We start from the raw sequence: 13,189 nt of genomic DNA on the forward strand, positions 1-13,189 counted from the left end.
ACACAATGACTATTAACACAGACTTTAAAAAGGGCATTTGGAATCATTTCTTACAGTATAATAAACATCTCCATTCATTCATTCAAAAATATTTTTGCACGCCTACTGTGTTCTGGCCGCTGTGATTAAACTTGGTGAGGAACCATAGACATGGCTGCTGCCTGGATGGTGGGAAAGATAAACAATGAACAAGTAAAGAGAAACAAGTGTAACTTCCTGAAATGCTGTGGATGCAAATTAATGTTTTTGTTACGTTTCTCAAATGTGATAGGTTGTGAATGACCAGGAAGGTTCTTATTGGCATCCATGTTTAAAGTTCCATCAATTAATCTTTTATAAGGATTTCCAATCAGGGCATTGACTGTTAGGTGGAGATTCTTGGAAAGCATAGTTGCCATCTGATTGCTAAATGTACTTAGAAACATCATCACTAATTTCATGATCCTTGGGCATAAAAGATGCCGTAAGGAATAATGACTAACTCATTCTGAAGAAGCACCAAGGAATTGACCATTGGAAGTTAAAAAACTGTTGTCATTTGATTGAATATGTATTCTTCACATGCTTTTCTGTGAAGTCAATGTTTTTCTAATTAAGCTTAAAAATGTGAAATTTTCTTGCAAAATTGATTTTCCATTAAGGCACTAAAGTAGTTTCTCTCCCCTTCTGCTTGGATACTAATTAAATTATGCTTCAACTTGTTTCAATTCTGCAATCAATTTTTTTTCCATTTGCACTGGATTACAGAATCTCATTTAAAAATCACTCTTTACCAAATTTTACACAAAGCAGAGGTGATAGACTTATTCTCTAATGGAAACAAACAACAAAACGGTACTGGTCAAGTCATGAGAGCTTGCAGCGTATCAGGGCAGAATGTTAAAAAGAAAGGCTCTGTTTTTTTCTGGTGCTATCTATTCCTTATGTTGTTTTTAGAGATAACAAACATCAGTGGAAGGCATGGAAGAAAAAAGAAATTTTAAAAATAGGAACAAAATATTAAAATAAAAAGGGTTTAAATACTTGATGATCTACCTGATCCTGGGGTGCAGAACTGAGACAATTTTAAAAATGGACATAAATGAAATTTATAAGAGAAAAATAGAGTCATAGCTGTTGATTGTAATGTTCGAAATAATTAAGTCAAGATGTTAAATGAATAGATTGTTCTAAAAGGATAAAGATTGGTTTCAGGTTTGACGTGTGTACCATAAATACTTATTTTTTGAAAGATTAAAAAGAAAAATCTCAAAGATTCAACATAGACTACTTAGGGCTATACATATTGGTAGCCTTTTGCAAATTGAAGAATTGTATATACTGATTACAAAGGATGACTTTGAAGCCATATACTGTGAAAGAAAAAAATTAAGGAACAACAGTTTTATATATAACCGTCTCTAGAAACTCAGTGGATACATATTTCTGTTTTAAAGAAACAAAAATAAGAGAAAGGTTGACCTGTCTCCAAGGCCAAATTCCACCTTCATCTGTTAGAAGGTGGGGAAGCGGAGGAAGAAGTAGTTGACACATGTACCCCAAAACCTAAAATGCAATTAAAAAAAAAAAAAAACCTGGCAAGTGAACAGAAACCAGTGAGGTGGCTTTGATTATGTAAATTGCGGAACATTATCAAGCCAAATGGAGACCTCACCAGTGATGTTTCCACCCGGGGATAGGATCGAATAGTGGGAACCATGTGCTTTTGTTGTGGCTCTTCCTGGTAAGCTTATCTCTTCCACACAACTTCCTTTTTAAACATGGGGCTAGTCACTTCCAAATGTGGTTCTTACACTATCAATGTTCCTTCCCATTTCTTTCTAAATTGATTGTACATTATTTGGTCACTAAAATAGTACATAATTCTTTAACTTACACAATTGCTTCATCATATTATGACTTATAGTTGTCAACTTTCTGGCAACAAAACGTTACTCCAATTAATTAACATCACAGAGTTGGCTGTCAGTGGGTCTGATTTAACCTGTTTAAATCCAGGTCTCTGGGAGAACAGCTTACTGTGATTAGCAGTACTATTTCTAGATTCCAAAGCTGTTCCTTGAATTCTTTTTTCTCACTTTCTTTGATATCTTTCATCTCATTATGACATTAAAAATAATGCTTAACACTGTTAGCTGAAAGCAAAACTAAAATCATGAACAAAATTTCTCATGTAAAGTGAAAAAACAATTTCTAATTTGAAATCATAAAACTAAAGTCAATCTAAGACTTCAATTGTTTCACACAAGTATAATTTTCTACAATTAATGGACAGTGGCATGAAAAGTTAGAGCACATATCATTGAGAATATATAATTCTTCAGATACAAAATATAATTGAAATCTTATTTCCTTATTATGAAAATGTTTCTAACTGGGTCCAGTCATCCAGAGATACTTTGTAAGCTAAACATTCATTCAACTGAAAGCCAAAAATTTCTATTCCTGAGTAGAAATCAAAGAGAAAAGTCTCTAGAGTTTTACAACTGTAATGGTAAAATTAATATTTCCCATTAATAACTCCTACAGATATTCAGTAAGTGCAATGGTGAGAAAAAGAATGGAGAAGTAGATAAAAATAGAGGGAAAAGGCAGAAAAAATGGGGAGATGAACACACAAAAAGGGGAAGGAGAACGCACACATAAAATTAACCAAGAAAAAGGCTTGAGAGACCTCTCACATAGTGAACATTAACCATATGCCAGACTTTATGCTGGGTACTTCACATTCTATTCTATTTCATGGGCAAGTAAGATAAGGGGTAAATTACATTAGGCCACTTTCTAGATTAAAAAACTGAATGAGGAGTGTACCTAACCCTGTAAATTCTAGAGTGAAACCTATCAGGTTGGTGTTAAGATTCAAACTCTGCTGGTACTCAAAGATTTCTGAAAGAGGAAACTTGCTCAATGGCCTACATTACCTTAACTCAGAAAAAATCTTTCACAATTTTTCAGAAACCCACTGGGTGTGATCTTGGATGCCATTACCACATAATTATCAAGGTGAAAGTAACAAGTGTGAGCCATGCCCCCTGCACAGGTGGGCGTTGTGAAGTACCAGTAGTTCATGTTCTGACACCCAACCAACAAGCCAAACAAATACCAGCCAAATAATAAAAACCAATCAGTTAATAAACATTTGCTGTGGTCCTACTTTATCACCCAAAGAATTTATGCAAAGTCAAACACCTCAATAAAAAACTCAGCAAAACATGTCATTACTTTGTTAAATAATTATAAGCATTGTAATTGAATGATTGAATTTCTTTTCATAAAGATGTCCATAAAATTACTATTAGTTCACTTAAGGGAAGAACTATCCATGAAATCATGTAATTTTAAAACTCAGTATTTTTCTTGGTTATTCTTGAATACCCACAGGAGAACTAAATCTGTCTAAATATCTAAGAAAGGTTAGTCAACATTCTTAGATCTTGAGACAGTATATATATATATATATATACACACACACACACACACACATATATACACATATGCACATATATACATACATAAATGTGTGTGTATATATATACACACACATATACACATGTATACACATGTATAGGTATATATACGTGTGTGTATATATACCTATATATACACACATATATGTATATGTATACACATATATTTGTGTATATATGTGTATGTATGTGCGTATATATATACATATATATGTGTATATAGGTATGTGTGTTTATATATAAACATACATATGTGTATATATATACACATTGTATATATATGTGTGTATGTGTGTGTATATATATACACACATACACACACATACTGAGACAGTATACATACAATGTGTACATGTATATTATACACAAAAGTATTTAAGCTCTGGTTCCTTTTAGAAAGTAGTATATATACTTATTTCCAAAAAGAAAGCAGAGCTTAAGTATTTTGGACTCCTTCTGTAAAATCAAATAGAAAATAGCAATTTTAGAATGAAAAGTTTAATTTCAGCATGGGAATTAATAAGCCAGTTCTAAAACCTCATTTCGTCCTATAGGGGGTATGAAGTTCATAGCTTCAGATTGGTCACAAAAAACCTTAGGCTGAGAGGATTCCCAGGTGATGGGCTTGGTTAAGTTTCTCTGAAGGCAATCTCTGTGATCTTCCTGCCAACCCCAAGAGGACAGGGAATCCTAGGGATCTGGAGATCCTAAATGACTGAGCTGTCGGCAGTCCCTTGGGTAATTATAGCTACATGTCAGGAACTATAAAGTGACTGGGAAAAAAGTTGTTTTAAGGATTGGAGAGCTGAGGGTTTTTTGCTTTTCTGGTATTGGTCTACTGAAATGTTTGCAGAGAAAAATGCTAGTGCCAGGCAGGCATCGCATAATCAGATATGATTGATTATTATGAAGCTTAAGTGCACACACAAAAAATATTGAACTTCCCTTTTTAAGTCATGGAAAAATACTAGGCTAAACTATTAAAACTGGGAATAAACAATGTGAGGAGTTGCATAAAAATGTGAGTCATTTAAAAAAGTGGATTTAATATCAGGCTTTGTGAATTATATTTGATGTTTCACCAATCACACTCTCATATCTTCAGGACAAACAGTGAACTGTCTGTGATATGCAGAAACAATAAGGGAAAAGGTACCATTTTATTTTTGTGTGATAACCTATGCAGAAAACACAAAATGATTGTGGAAAATATGAGGAATAAAATGATTTTTCATTGTCCTTTTAAACAGTAGTGTGTGTGTGTGGCATTTCGTAAGCTTTCAGAAAGAGTTTCTGTGTGCCTGTGTGTTTGTGTGTGTCCAGGGTTGCTGTTTATAGATCCAGTAAACAAATTTCTCTCTCTCCTTTCAAATTACAGTCAGAAGACCTGTACACTTTTTAATGAGGTGGTGCAATGCCTTTGGTCCTATTTTACCAGCTATCACCAACTAGAGGCCCACGTTACCCTTTGTAAAGAGTATCTCTCAATAAGTTACTATATGAGCAGCAACTGGCGAGTACAGCTGGTGATGTTAGAAATGCTAGTAATTGCCTTACCTCTTCCTTCTCAGCACTTTGCAGATCACGCCATTCCTCAGTTACATGGCCAAAATCCACTGTGTTCATGGGGACTTTAAATTCTCCAATGATGTCATGCTTGGAGAAACGATCAAAATCATATACAGCCATCACCAGGGTTTTGCCACCTAATTCCGAGTATGGCACCTTAATAAAAAGAGATGGGGATAAAATATCCAGTTACAAAAATGCTTAAAACATGTTACTTGTTCACGGTGCTTAATTTAATATTTATGTTGCATAAACAGAACAGGGAGATAATTTTGGTTTTGGTTATTTTTTAAATTGAGACTTTTGACAAACTGCTTAAGGCTAAAATTACTTGAGAGAAAATGGGAATTTATAGTGATTTATTGCTTTATTTCAAAGTTCTAGAAGCTGTTAGCATTATTAATAATGGATCCTGCTATTAGTCATGCTATAAATACTTTAATAAAAGAATAAACAAGACAATTGCATTTGACTATAAATAAGTTTTTCTTGTAGAATATTTTGTTGTTGTTGTTATAAGTTATGTTGTCCGGGTGTAACTTACTGAGGGGCAAATAAGTTTTTTCAAATGTTCCATTAACTCTTTCATATAAAAGTCACAGTTCAACGGAGCAATGATTTATTAAAGGTTATATTAGGAGTCTGAAAGGATTGAAATGATATTCACAAGTGCCTCACCTACTCCTTAAAATAATTTGCTGATTGACAAGAACTGACTAGGAAATTGATGCTTTGAATATCAGAGGTGCATTATAATATGGGTTTTGAAGTTCATTCTTGGGTATGACATGCTTTAGGATGAGTGGTGGCAAAAGGCCAAGAACTGATGAATTCTCCAGCTGTTCAAATATATCTGGGACAGATGCTATGGGTTGGGATGTTTATTAGTGACATTTTTAATATTCAGTGAAAGCAGTGCAATCCAAGCAAGCTACACTTCAGTAACTGGGTAGAAATACCTAATTAAGAAATTGTTTAGACTTGTCTTAGAGGTTTGATCAATTTTCATATACTTCCTATTATTTTATCAGTGTAAATGGTTGTCTTATGCTTCAGCAAACATTTCTCAATTAACTCTGTATATTAAGGAGGGAAGAAAAGGAAGAATATTGGACCATCTACATACAAGAAATTTTAGTTTTCCAAAGAGTTTTTCTTTTAGGTCATTTATCATCTATTTGGAATCTGATTATTTTATTAAAATGCTATGATTAAAAAGTAAGCATCACACTTTTTCCATTTTAGAAGGAATGGAAAATAAACCTTTCCAAAGAGCTGACTCTCAAAGAAAGAAACAAAATATTTTAGAGTAGGGGTAAACCCTTGAAAATTTTATTGTATATCTAAAATCTCTCTAGACTTTTTGATGATTGTACTAAAAGAGCAAAAGTCAAAAACCTGGGCTTGGGGTCAGACAGACCTTGTACCAGATTTCTGGACTTTCCAACTAAAGGGCCTGGGGCAGGTGACTAAACATCAGTTTATTCATCTATTAAATTGTGATAATACTGTAGTAGTGGCTGCTTCATGGGGCTGTTTTGAGGATAAATGAATATAGGTAAAACACTTAGCACAGAGGATGCATTTAAGAAATATGTATTGTTTGAATGATTAATAGCTCCTTCAGATAACAGTTTGTTTTGGGGAAAAGAAGATGAATTTAGTTTGGGGCATCTTGAGTTCCTGTTAAGTGACTGAAATCCATTGTAAAGCCATCCCTCTTTAAAGTCTCTTATGCTTCCATTCCTATATCATAGTGCCTCTTGGCATTTCAAGATGAGTAATCTACAATGTCTAACCAGTTCGCTAGAAAAACTGAAGTATTTTAAAATATAGCAGAATATATCATACTTTGGATTTATGCAAGTTCTATCAACATTTCTGAAATAAAATGGGACTTGATAAAATTTATAGAGAATTCAAACATTTCAATAATTATACTTGATACTATAAAATTACAATAACATTATTAGCAACTTTTTTAGAAATAATATGCAGGTAATGCAATACAAACAAAGCTCCAATACATTAAAAAAAAGCTCATATAATTTAAGAATTTCCTTACTAAATTTTGGTCAGAAACTGCTGATGAATAAAACAACTGTGATTACTATTACAATATTTTTAAAATTTTATTTCCATTTCATGTTTTGTGGTATGTTGACTATAGTGATTAAGCTCTTTGTGAGCTGAGTATTTCCAGAATGTTTTTACTGCTACTTTAAATTCACTGTCTAGGTACAGAAAAAGCAGATTTTAAATAAGATTACTAACAATACATCAGAGACTTTTGTCTTGAAAACTCAGAATTTTTAGAGTGAATAGAAAGACACTTCTCCTTTACATAATTGAAAACACGGCTTGAGAAAATGACTCATGCCCTCATTTTCAATTTATTTTGCCCCAGAATGTTTGCCAACACAAGGCACATGCTAAGCCTGGCTGATGGACGGGGTGATTTTGAATTAGCCTGCTGGCATCACAGACATTCATTTTTCAGAAACATATTGTTCTAAGTAATGCATTAAAAAGTTTTTTTTCATGTTAAAGATATCTACAAAAGAATTATTTTTATGAATGATTTCAAAACAAGACCCGCAAATCCACAGAGATCCTGGAGACCTGCAGGGCATGTTTTCCTGATGAGATATTATATGGCTAGAATCTCTCTGTTATTGTCTGTCAACCGAGGTGCCTCAACAAATTGAAGAACATCAGAGCAGAGCCTACAGTAAAGGAAAAAGGCTAGAAATGCAATAAAACATTATGTTCGTAATCTTTTTATTGATTAGTTAAGAAGAATGACTTTAAAGTGCTCCAACTGCCCTTCTTCTACACATAGAATTTTGTAACAAGATCATAGCTATCTGTACCATTTAAGCATTGGGACACAGCTTACTTAATCCTGGGATTTCAACAGATGTACCTATTTTCACTAACTTTGAAATTCAGAAAAACAATGATTTCATTCCTTTGACTTTATTTTAGGAAGCAATCTCACTTTTTAGATTGACTATGACATCCTAGTCATGTTCTAGTCCATTCCATTCTGAAATGACTGAAGTGAATCCTACTCTGAATACACTGAAAGGCAATATTGAATCTTGACTGAAGATAAGAAGTTTGCATATTCTGACTGAAATTATTGTGAGTCCCTGAATAAGCATTCATGTGCATGTCTATGATGTGTCAGGATGAGATCAGTCTTTTAACTAAAACAGCAAAGGAAAAGTTATAAGTAAATATTAAAAAATACCTTGAAAGTAAATTGCTCATTGAAGACAGGATTAAGGGTTTTTCGGTGGACTTTTGTCTCAAATTTCTTCTTCTTATCAGGTAGCAGAAACACTTTCACATAAGGATCAGATGTACCCCCCATGTCCAAGGCGGGCAGTTCGGCAGCCTGAATGATCCCTACCAGCAGCTGAAATGACAGAATAGAGCAAACATAAATATTAGTGGAGATTTTGAAAAAGATCGATTTGTTCACAATGATGCATATTGTGATTTCTCCCACTTCTATTTATTTTTAATAAACTCTTATTCTCTTGTGAATCTGAACACAGAAGGCAAATGAAGTGAACTATGTAGACTTCAGAAACCCAATTATGACAGATGCAGGCTCTGGGAAGCCTAGTTTTAAGCACAAAAGAGGCTTTTAAAAGGTTGCTGATTGCAGTTAAGTATGGAATCCATTTTTTTGGTAAAAGAGTTGTAATCAAATAACTTTCCAGTTGCTAAAAGCCCTTGTGCATTGTTTTTCTTTCCAGGGCGTGATTTGTAAGTGAAAATACATTGTTAAGCAATCACAAGTTTGTAATTATAAAGTGGGAAACTTTTATTCTTTAGCAAAGCCTCAGACCAGCTGAATAGAAATTTCTTAGAAATTGGATGGCATTTTGAGATAAAAAATAAGATCTTCTAGTTCTGTTATATTTGACCTTCACTTGTGTGCTGGCTACATTTATTTTCACTTACAGTAGAATGATTATTATCTATGAGATTCTGTGTTTAAATATAGGATGTGGAGTGAAAGAAATGTAATTTCAGCTTCATAGAGAGGAAGGGAGATTAGAGGTGAGGTTTCTTAATGGTGAGGAACTATGTTTCTTATTTTCCCCAAACACCACAGAACTATCTACATTTCTTCAAGTCTGTTTTCTAACCAATACGTTCTTAAGCCTCGTTATGAATATTAACATATTATGGCATTGTTAATATTTTTGCAAAGAAAAAAAGAGGTGTGAGTAGACTATTATAGATACTCTGCCATTAGAGATTTTGTGTCAACGGACTGACTTAGATAAATACAGGAAACAAAGTAGACTATTATTGTTATTCAAGGTATATGCTATTCAATAAATGCAGTCACACCACAGGTTTTTCCATCACAGCCTGAAAATCTTGAGTTCATGCCTTTTTAGCTAGTAGAGTAAAAAAGCAATTCACCTCCTTAAAAAAATGCATATCCATTTTTATTGTGACCCACCGTATTCTTAAGTGCATTTTGGCTAGGTGGCTCGATTTTTAACATGGACCAATACCCCGAATGATTATGTTTTTTCTATTTTAATGCTTCAATATCTTTTTTGTGGCATCATGATACAACAGTAGCAACAAGAGTGCTAGATCATAGGTACACAAAACACAGACAGATGGTCAAAAAAAAAAGCTAAAAAATAGACATCAGATTAAAAAGCTAAAATAGCTAAAAAATAGGCATCAGATTAAATAGCCATGATTAGTAAAGCAAATAGTCTGTCTCTTTGTTTGCCAAATTGGTATTTGGTATTTGCCTTTATGTAGCAATGCAAATAAGCAATATTCTATTTCCTCATCCTCACTTTTTATGACCAGTTTTCTTTTGAGCAGGGAAAATGCCAGAGAGATGGTTTAAACTCTTTAGAAACTAGATGGTTTATAATTTAGAGATTTTTAGATATTCTGTTAAGAAAGAATGGCGTTACTTTTTCCAACTTTATTCTGACTTCTGCCTAAGAGATAAATGTCACATTTCTCTTTACCATAAAGCTTCTTAATGAGAATATTTTAGGGTTTTTTAGTTTTGGTAAGAAAACATATATATTTGATCAAAAGTTTATGGAGTTTTTCAGACTTTACCTTCCTGCTTCTTAGGAATCACTCTATAAATCAAATTAGTTGAGAACATTTGGGAAAAATCAATGCATAATAATTTTAAAATTCATCAGTTTCTCAGAATAAAATATCTTTTTAGATTTGATGTTTGCTGGAAAGAGAACAGTAAATGTACTGTCACTATATTTAGTAAAAAGAATTTCAGTGTTATTTATTTTCTTAAAAATACTGCTTTATAAAATGATACTTACAGTATTTATAATTAATTTAAAAGCTTTAAAATTATGACTAACCAGGATCAGATACCAGTAGATTTTTCACTTAAAGATATGAATAGACAATAAATGATGAGAAAAATATTGGATGCATATAGAAAGTCAGATTAAATTTTTGGAAAACATGTTAGGTATTAAAACCAATATAAGTTGTCCTTGATCTTTTCTAGTATATGTAAACAAGAGGTTTTGCTCCTAACCAAATCCTGATGCTCAAATTTTGGTAGAAGTGATAGATGTGACCACAAATATCATATGTAATTAACTAAAAATGGAATAACTATAAACCTTTACCTGTCAGCCAATAACATAGTTTTCTAGAATGTATTATGTAATAACTAGCCAGGCTCTAATGAAGCTGATCAAAAAATTACTTTTAATATGACAGCATGCTTATAAATTCTTCATGAGGAACCCTCTGGAAATTTCAGAAAGTGAAGGCATTATTTGAACTATCAATTCCTAAATAAAGCACAGAATTTCTGCAACTGCTTAGAGCTCTCACAGCATTACTGACTTTGGGCAGTCATCAAAGATGAGCATTAGTGTCTCACTCATTTATTGTTCATTCCTCATCAAACTGGGAATCATTAACACACTCTGCATTGCTAGTAACTGTATTTATTTTACATTTATGAGTTCTTCTTTGCCCAAAAAGATGAGTGAAGCAAAATGAACTGGAGAGGTTTAAAACCTTCTTAGTTGGAGAAGAGCTATGTCTTACAGATTTTTAAGAACCTGATCTCTAATTTAGCCTATTCCCCTAATTCTTATCCAACTTTTACATTTCTTTAACAATTCAGAAGGTAAGGAACATTTTCATCAATTTTGTGGATCCGGGAATGTCTCTGAATGTAAAGAGTTTTCTTTTTTTGGGGGGCGGGGGTTTCATGGGTTTTATTATTATTATGGTTTATAATTTACAAAGAGTTTTCTAACAGTTATCTTTCAGCAATCTCTATTTTATTTGCCGGCAGTCAGTAAAAGGTAGCCAATATTATCATGAATCTCGGTGACATTTCACGATTTTTTGAGAAATTGAAGCAAAAATGCCTGTTTTGTTACCTTCTTTAGTTTTTTTTGTCATTTTTTGGGCAGTATTCCTAGGCACTAGAAACTAGTCTCTGGTCTTCCCACTCTTAGAATTGCTAACTCATTAACACTAGGAGTTTCAACTAGCATTATATAAGGCAATCCTGTTTTTAAAATTAATGAACCAGAGTCAATTTTTCATCTCTGATTCCTTGTCAAACCATTAGATGATTTTTCAAAACTTTGGCTGTAATAGTAGCTCAATTCAAAGGCCCCTAGCCCTGTCTAGTTCTAAATCTGTAAAGTCCAAGGAAGGTTGCTGCAGCTCAGGCTGAGGGAGCTGAGGCGGGGAGACTGTGGCTGGAAGCTCTCAGAAGCAGACCGACTGCTTCAAGTTAATTTGTATTCTGTCTGCCTGTTGAAAGTGCCACAAGTAGATGTAATCAGTTGAATACTGTAAATTCTAATTACCAGATGTTAAATTAGCAAGTTGGGGACTGCCTGTTCTTAGAAATTATTTCATCAATAGCTTTGATAATTGCATTTTCCCTCACAGCAAACAAAGTATTTTAAAAAGTATCTTGCTTCAGTTTCTACTTGGTAATTTCAGAAAACATAATGGAATTAGAAGACATTTCCCCACTTCAGACCTGGTTATTTTGGAAATCATAATCCAGTGAATACTGAAGTTTTCCCAGTTTCTCCTCTTCTTTGGGTTCTTCTTTTTCTTCTCCATCAGTCAATCCAGTTTCAGCGTCATCATCCTTGAGGGCCTATGTGTAGAGAAGTGGATCACATGTGAATTCCACTAAATTTCATCAAAACTCAAATTTAACTGGACCTGTAGTTATACTTCCAAGTTGTTCGAAGCAAGCACTAAGATGCTGGAAATCTGTTTGTCTGACACACATTCACATTTGCTGCTTACATATTTTTTAAATTCCATTTGTGCACGGAATTTTTTCCCCAATCAGCAAGCAAAATGGAAGCGATGGAAGAAGCCCCTCAGAATATTGCAAGCAAAAAATGCAACATTGTTGCAAAGAAAGTGTCAACTTGGTGTTGTATTTGGTTCTGATAAAACTGCTGCTTTCTGAGGAAAGATAAACATGCTACTAATCAGGCCAGATTTCACATTCATGTAGTTTAAAGAGGTGCTCAGCATCATATAAAATATCATCGCTACATGCAGTGGAATAATTACTATAAAAAGCATGTCCTTTTGTTGACTTATTTCCTATGAAAAAGACAGTTCAGTAAGTGATCCTCAGAAAATTTAATTTCCCTTTGTTTCACATATACATTTATAATGGTATGAAAAAGAGGAAAAAACATGCCACCAGCAAATCCATGTTTAGAGGAAAGTTCACCCCACTTCCAATTTCAGTTTACCAGTTTATTTTCATAACAGCTCCACCAAAAGCTGGGCTGAATTAAATTGACTTAAGAGTCTATTTGATATCAAAATATAAAAAGAGTTAGGTTTGCAATTTTGTCAAAAACAAATTGGTATAAAAAAATTCATTTTGCATTTAAGAACAAAATCAATTGTATTGAACTCTCAAAACTCAGTCTAACCAATTGAATATTTGTGACCTAAAACTTAAGTGTACTATAAATGGAAATACTAGAAAGCTCATTATCTCATAAGTTACATTCAAATGCTCTTTTTTAAAAAAATCAAAATATATAATGTATTTTCCTATCTTGCAAAAATTTTTCTAAAACTATCAAATGTTACAAAGG

The 13,189-nt window shown here is 33.2% G+C and overlaps 1 protein-coding gene across 2 annotated transcripts in view; it reads right to left on the reverse strand.

Annotated features, from left to right (window-relative positions):
- The window catches only part of SYT1 (synaptotagmin 1), a 268,273-nt gene that overhangs the window by 148,277 nt on the left and 106,807 nt on the right, over nt 1-13,189 (reverse strand). The window contains exons 4-6 of one of the 2 annotated variants that reach the window (XM_012442029.3): nt 12,094-12,207; nt 8,296-8,463; nt 5,028-5,195 (exon numbers count right to left, since the gene is read on the reverse strand). In XM_012442029.3, coding sequence (XP_012297452.1) covers nt 5,028-5,195; nt 8,296-8,463; nt 12,094-12,207 — 450 coding nt within the window. Of the gene's footprint in view, nt 1-5,027; nt 5,196-8,295; nt 8,464-12,093; nt 12,217-13,189 lie in introns of both variants that reach the window. The other variant, XM_064376939.1, reaches the window with a different exon arrangement.

The sequence above is a fragment of the Aotus nancymaae genome, unplaced genomic scaffold, assembly GCF_030222135.1.
Source record: "Aotus nancymaae isolate 86718 unplaced genomic scaffold, 86718_ANA_hifiasm-v0.15.2.pri h1tg000016l, whole genome shotgun sequence".
In the NCBI taxonomy this organism is placed as follows: Eukaryota; Metazoa; Chordata; class Mammalia; order Primates; family Aotidae; genus Aotus; species Aotus nancymaae.